At 35.3% G+C, this 7,699-nt stretch overlaps 1 protein-coding gene across 1 annotated transcript; it reads left to right on the forward strand.

Annotated features, from left to right (window-relative positions):
• Positions 1 to 298: 298 nt before the first annotated feature.
• On the forward strand, positions 299 to 3,189 carry LOC137823978 (receptor-like protein kinase FERONIA). Its single transcript, XM_068629380.2, has one exon. It carries the CDS (start codon positions 417 to 419, stop codon positions 2,976 to 2,978), a length of 2,562 nt encoding a protein of 853 aa, XP_068485481.2. The 5' UTR covers positions 299 to 416; the 3' UTR covers positions 2,979 to 3,189.
• Positions 3,190 to 7,699: the final 4,510 nt, after the last annotated feature.

Genomic DNA, 7,699 nt, shown 5'->3' on the forward strand with positions numbered 1-7,699 from the left:
ATCATTAATAATTTTAAAGATTTTCTCATTATTTTGATCATAATAAAAATTACGCATATTAACAAAGATAGATAAGAATATATAAAACTATATAATATTTTATAAAAGCATCATTGATTTGTAACTTGCAGAGTTTTGTAAATAAAAGCATTGCTACACCTAATAATAGTGATAAATTATTAAAAAATATTATTAAATGACAATAAATAAATAAAATATTTAAAATGAATAAAATCATTTTCTTCTAATGAAATTCTTTCTGCCAAACCAACCATATGCATAGACGGTAAGACTTGAAATGTCCCACTTGCTTAGAAAAAGTACACACGAAATGTTCAGCGCTAGTAGTTTGAGAAATCTTGATAAATTCATTGCTTGATTTATGGTGTTTGAGTTGAGCTCTCTTTGTTTAGAGGATGGACACTACTTGCAGGCAAAGTGCTTCAGGAACCATTCTTCTTCTCTTGCAGTTATGGTGCTTCTCTTTTATTTCCATAGCAGAAGATATTTATGATCCCACTGAGCTCTTCAGCATCAGCTGCGGCTCTTCCACCAACTTCTCCACTCTCGACACTCGGAATTGGACTGCAGACATCCACTTCCTCTCCCCAACCACCCATCTCTCAGTTGCTGCTCCTTCACTCACACCATCTACCCTACAGGGTCCTTACACCTATGCTCGTCTCTCTCACTCCCCGTTCACTTACTCATTCCCTCTCACACCAGGCCCCAAGTTCATTCGTCTCTTCTTCTACTCAACTTCATACCAAAACTTCAACCGCTCCCAAGCCTGTTTCTCAGTCAAAGCAGGCCCCTATACCCTCCTTCAAGGTTTCAATGCCTCCCTCAACGCCGATGCTGATGATGACCCTAGCCACTCAGATATCTTGTTCAGAGAGTATTGCATTAACCTCCAAGACGCTGAGAACCTCAACATAACCTTCATTCCTAACACCACAGATTCCTACGCTTTCATCAACGGGATCGAGATTGTTTCGATGCCCCCTTATCTCTACTACACCGATCCTGATGAAGACTACACGGAGCAGCCTCAATATGTTGGCACCACGACCCCGTATGTGATTGAGAACAAGTTTGCTCTCGAGACCATGTACAGGTTAAAAGCTGGTGACCATACAATCTCCTCCTCTGGGGACACTGGTATGCTCAGGACTTGGGATGCCGATAGCAAGTACCTAATTACTCAAAGTGAAGAATCTTTTGAGTATAAGGCTACAACTAATCTGAGCTTCACTAAGAAGACTCCTAACTACACGGCACCAGACCAAGTGTTCCGATCTGTAAGGAATATGGGAACGAATGGCTCTAACAACATCAAGAACAACATCACTTGGCACTTTACCGTTGATTCCGGATTCACCTACTTCCTAAGGTTATACTTTTGTGAGCTTAACCCCAGATTTAACGAGGCTGGTTTCCTGATATTCTCCATCTTCATACAAGACCAGTTGGCTACCGATTGGGCAGACGTTTTCTTGTGGACCAAAAACTGGGGTGTGCCCGTGGTTAGAGAGTATGTAGTTATCATCTCAGAGAATCCCAAAAAAGTTAATCTTTCACTAAAAATGCATCCTCACCCTAGAAGCATGGTCCCGGACACACAAATAAATGCAATTGAAATCTTCAAAATCAGCAATTATAAAGGTAGTCTTGCGGGACCAAATCCCGACCCTCTTACACAACCCGCAGTGGTTACCCATCAAGGCTCAAACAAGAAAAGCGGAGTCTCCAAGAAAACTCTTCCCGCTGTGACGGGGGCAGTTTTCGGCGTCCTTTTGCTCACTTTATTTATTGTCGCTTTCTTCCTCGTCAAACGCAAGAAGAACATCGCCGTTGAAAGTAAAAAGCACGGAACTACTCGCGAGGGTGGCTCATCATCGCTTCCAAGCAACCTTTGTCGTCACTTCTCAATCTCAGAAATCATAGCCGCCACCAATAACTTCGACGAACTCTTCGTCGTTGGAGTGGGAGGCTTCGGCGACGTGTACAAAGGCTACATCGACGACGGCTCAACACCTGTCGCTATCAAAAGGCTCAAACCGGGTTCTCAGCAAGGTCTGAACGAGTTCATGAACGAGATCGAAATGCTCTCTAAACTTCGTCATGTCCATCTTGTTTCCCTCATCGGTTACTGCTACGAGAGCAACGAGATGATACTCGTTTACGACTTAATGGATCGTGGAACCCTCCGTGATCATCTCTACGGAACCGATAACCCTCCGCTCTCATGGAATCAAAGGCTTCAGATATGCATCGGCGCCGCACGAGGACTGCACTATCTGCATACGGGTGTGAAGCAGGTGATCATTCACCGTGACGTGAAGAGCAGCAATATCTTGTTGGATGAAAAATGGGTGGCGAAGGTTTCAGACTTCGGTTTATCCAGAATTGGGCCCACAGGTATTTCGATGAGTCATGTGAACACTCAGGTGAAAGGTAGCATAGGATACCTAGACCCGGAGTACTACAAACGACAGCGTTTGACGGAGAAGTCTGACGTGTACTCGTTTGGTGTAGTGCTCTTGGAGGTATTGTGTGGGAGACAACCTCTGGTCCACTGGGAGGAGAAGCAACGGATCTCAGTTGTTAAATGGGCGAAGCATTGCTGTGAGAAGGGATGTCTGTGTGAGATTGTGGATCCTTCATTGAAGGGCCACATAGCAGCTCACTGTTTGCACAAATTTGGTGAGATTGCACTGAGCTGCTTGCAGGAGGATGGGACCGAGAGGCCCTCCATTAAAGACGTGATTGGGATGCTGGAGTTGGTTCTGCTGCTTCAGAATAGTGTTGTTGGTGAGGAGGTATCGAGCAGTGGTGAGTGTAGCCAACATGGTGGAGATTATAGTAAGAGCACCTCAACTAGCGATGGAGATAATAGCAGCTGGATGAGCAAGGAATCTTCTGTGTTCATCCCTGATGATGTTTTCTCAGAGATTAAGGATCCAAAGGGACGATGAGCTTCAACCACTATTCAAATTCACTCCCAGTTCCAATATACATCGTGATATGATCAAGAGAAAACATTTTTCCTATTTAAATTATGGTTCTGAGACTAAATGTGATGTGGTCACAAAAAATTAATAATTGTTAACAATACTTCATGTTAAGTACGTCTCTAATATTTATATTTATCATTAATGGAAATTTTTTATATGTTAGAAATTACAATTGATATTATTCTTAAAATATTTATCAACAAATCTATTAATATTATGATAGTATTTTTTAAATACTTGAATGATATAAAGAAAACTTGTCATTGAATATAGTATCTACCATAAAAAGAAACACGTAATAAGAAAAAATAAAAAATAAAATAAAATAATATATATATATATATATATATATATATATATATATATATATATATATATATATATATATATAAAAAGAGAGGCGTAGGTTGGTTAAGATCATAATCACGATGTAGACGTTACTACCACCATCATAACAGAAGAAATACGTTCATATGTCGAAACTAGACATATAGTTAAATAAATTAAAATAATTTTATTATATTTCAATGAATTAAATCAATTTAAAATATAAAAATATATAATTTGATATAATTTTAAAAATAATATGATCATTATAACAATGCTTTATTTTTTTAAAATAATAAATTTGTTAAAACACGATGATTTTAGGATAAGAACATAGCCATAATATTAAATTAAATTATTTTCATAATAATAATAATTATTATGGTTCAGATAAAATATGAATTAATTTAAATTTTAATATTATAATTTATTCATAATAATAATTTAAGTTAAAAATAGATAAGCTATATCTTATACTGATACCTGTGCCAACTTTCAAAAGTGGAACGTGTTTTTAAAGCTTAGAGAGTGACACGGTTAGTTTAGCTTGAATTCTTATATCCTGTTTTTGAAAAAAAAATTATGTTCGATTTAATGATTTTCGATAAAAAAAAATTCCGGAAGCATTTAAAATTTTCAAAATAAACTTTTGAATAAAAAATTTTCTTTTATCCACATATAAGATGTGGATAGTGTTTCTCCTGTCTTTTTTATTATTATTTTCTTTATTTTCTTTTTAAGACATTTTATGTGCTGCAAATTGATTGTCACAAATGGGAGTGTCATTCTAGATAATTTGTGTATTACTTACTTTAAACATCCTATTTTCGGTATACATTTTCTTTATTTCTTTTTCTTTTCAATTGTCGTATTTACAACACACATAGAAAGAAAATAAAAATAAAATGAGTCAAATTTTTTTGAAGTTAAATTGATTCATACACTTCCTCGTGCAAATATTTAGGATTAAAATTATCCTTGCACAGATATTGAGAGATAGAAGTTAGAAGAGGAATTCATAGTTAAGAAAGGATGCGTATATATAGACAGACACTGATAAGTTTACAATCTCCACACAGAAGTAGTACATGGAAGAAGTAGGGAAATGGAGGAAGCAAAACAGAAAACAGCTTGACACCAAATTTGGAAGCTATTCAGCAATCTCTTTGGTAGATAGCACGACAACCTAGTTTAACATTACCTGGTTTGGTAGGAGCATAACAATCCTTATAGCGGTTACCTTGGATGGGACAGGAGGAGGCTCTAGGATTGAGCGTATTAGTGATCTTAGTGTCGACATGAGCAAGCATTCTGGCGAAGTGAGAGCTGATGACGGTGGGGAACTCTGTGTCCAAGTGGCGGGCGTTGAGGCGCTTCTGTAGGGAGCCATCGCAAACAGAAGTGGTGTCATTGGTCTTGGCAGGATCTGAAATACTGAGATATGGCTGGATAAAAAATATCAGCAACCACATCACACCAGATATGTGTGCTCTCTTCATTTGGGTTCCTCTGCAACAAAAACACAAGATAGAGAGGTATATCCCAACATGAAGCTCCACTCTATCTATAAATCTTATCACTGCATCCGCAGTTTCAATTTTTTTTTTTTTCCTTTTTCACATGTGTTGTGGGGTTACATGTAATTGCGATATTGGAGTAATGACGAGACGTTCGATTTTGTCTTTTCATCCACTTACATAAGGGTCGGCATATTATATGGATTGGTAGTTATATATTGAGAAACCATATTTATTTTTTATTGAATAAATTTTTTAATATTATTATTTTAATATTTTTATATTATTTAATTACAAATTTATTTTATATTATATATATATTTATATTTAAATTCATCACATCAAAAGTTGTATATAACTCTCATAATTGTGAAATTATCATTTCTCATATGGATGTCCGTGTACAACTGTGACAAAAAAATATTAATATTTTAATTATTTATGTATTTAGTGTTTTGCTTGAATCTTTCTTAAGCTTTAGAAATGTAACCACCATAGTAGGTTGAGGCTCCCTTCTTAATAGCCCAATTCGCCTCAGCAATGACACTGTTGTTTTGGAATTCTGTAGAACTCCAATGTTGGTCCAAGGTGTTGCTCGAAAAAATGGTGGAATCCAGGTCCCCTTATCTTGAACATGCCTAACTTTACTCATAACATTTTTAAAGATAGGAGAGACTTTTGAATAAAAAATGGATCTAATGAGTTGGTCTTGTTCCAAATTCCTGTCACTGGCAGAGAGAGTTTGTTTGATTAAGTTTGTTCTTTCTTCCATTCCTCTGCTTTACGTTTCTTTGTTTATGTTGCCTTCTTCGGTGTTGAAGGAAATTGTGAATTTACAGAGGAATTTTTTGTGGGGTTGGGGGTCGGCTAGGAAGAAAATAGCTTGGGTTTCTTAGAAAAAGGTTTGTGAGCCTCAGAAAGCTGGTGGTCTTAGTCTTTTGGATCTACAGTTATTCAATGTGGCTTTGTTGGGGAAAAGAATTTGACGTTTGGGTTTCGAAAAGGGAGGGCTTTGGAAAGAGGTTATTGAATCTAAATATTGGAGGAGTCTAAGAGAGGATAAAAGTTCTTACACTAAGTCTTTGTGGAGGAGAGATCTGAAAGGGGTTTGGAGGATGGAGGAGTGGGGTAGGTATTTTGAGGGGTGCCTTGTGTGGACAATTGGTAATGGAAACAATATTTTGTTTTGGGATGATGTGTGGTTGGGTTCTGAAGCTTTGAAGAGTAGGTTTCCAAGATTGTTATATTTAAGTATTAGCAATGAAGCTTGCTTGGATTCTTTTGGGGAGTGGACCTCCAACTCTTGAAATTGGGCTCTTAAGTGGAGAAGATGCTTGTTTGATTGGGAAAAGGATCAGGAATTTCAGCTTATGCAGAAGCTTCAAAGCTCGTGTCTTGTCTTGGGCAAGGAAGTTAGTTGGGTGTAGAAGGATGAAGCAGATTTGGGGTACTTGGTCCGTTCGGCCTACAATATTTTAAGGAAGTCTTGCATCAGTAAAAGTTCATCATTGTTCGAAGATTTTTGGAACATTAAAGCGTTACCTTCTGCTCTCTTTCGATTTTTGGGTAATTCGATTGCTTCTAAGGTTAATTTGGTTAGACGTGGGGTTATAGTTGATTGTTCCTTCTATTGTTTGTGTAGGGATGAAGTTGAGACTACAAGGCACTTGTTTTTTGAATGCATATATAGCTTGGTTAATTTGGAGTCAGTGTTATGCTTGGCTTACACTTTATCTTGTGCAATGTTCTAGGCTATGTAAACACCTCTAGGGGAAGCGTTTGGGTTGCAATCATTAACGAGATTTGGAAGCACAAAAATAATTACATTTTTAAGGATGGAACGATTGATCATTTTGAAATCTTTTCTTTGGCTCAATTAAAGACATGGTCTTGGATTACTTCTTATTCTGTGTTGTGTTTCCTTTTCTGATTGGTGTTTTGATCCGTTGATGTGTTTGATGTCAATTTAAAATCTCTGTTAGTATTTGGTTGTGTTTGAAGGTTTGGTGGTAGTGTTATGTTTTAGGTGCTTTGGTTGATTTTGTGTTGGTTGGTTCTGGCAAGGTTATGACAGTTGGTATGCATACAGATTAGATCATTCTTTAAATGATTCATATTTATTTATTTATTTTTACTGATAAAAAAAAAGTTTGAAAAAAAAGAAACATAGTCATTTATTAAATATTGCAAAAACTTTCATACTCAAAATTTATTACTTAGTATTCTTTTATACATGTTAGACATATTATAAACATGTTATATATATTACGACTCTCTATTCCTAATTTCAATAGAAAAAATATTTTTTCTCATATATTTTTTTTTAAATTTATTATTATTGATCTATTTTTTTTATAAAGATATTTTACATAATTTTGAGGCTCATATAGTAGAATTGAACATGTTGGAAAAGAAAATGGTACGAGAGTGAAAAGACAAAATGTTACTTGTGTTTTTTTCAATCTCTATTTGTATTTTTTAATATAATTTTTTATTTGAGAAAACATATAGTCTATTTTTTTCTATTTTTATTTTTAAATATAAATTTCATTTAAATATAAGGCTTTTTGCTTGAATTCTTATATCGTGTTTCTGAAAAATAAAAATTATGTTTGATTTAATGATTTCCAACAAAAATTCCGTACGCAATATTTTATAAAATTTTCAAAATAAACTTTTGAATAACAATTTGTATCCATAATATGTAAATCGTGTTTGGTTTAACTCTCCTATATTTTATTTTTTTTAAACATATTTATGTGCTGCAAATTGATTGTCATAAATTAAATTGGAGTGTCATTCTAAATAAATTTGTGTATTACTTACTTTACACATCCT

The sequence above is a fragment of the Phaseolus vulgaris genome, chromosome 8 (assembly GCF_051622355.1).
Source record: "Phaseolus vulgaris cultivar YP4 chromosome 8, ASM5162235v1, whole genome shotgun sequence".
Classification (NCBI taxonomy): Eukaryota; Viridiplantae; Streptophyta; class Magnoliopsida; order Fabales; family Fabaceae; genus Phaseolus; species Phaseolus vulgaris.

What these genes read in the sequence shown, in the direction of transcription:
- LOC137823978 (XM_068629380.2), top strand. Translation starts at nt 417, where the DNA reads ATGGACACTACTTGCAGGCAAAGTGCTTCAGGAACCATTCTTCTTCTC.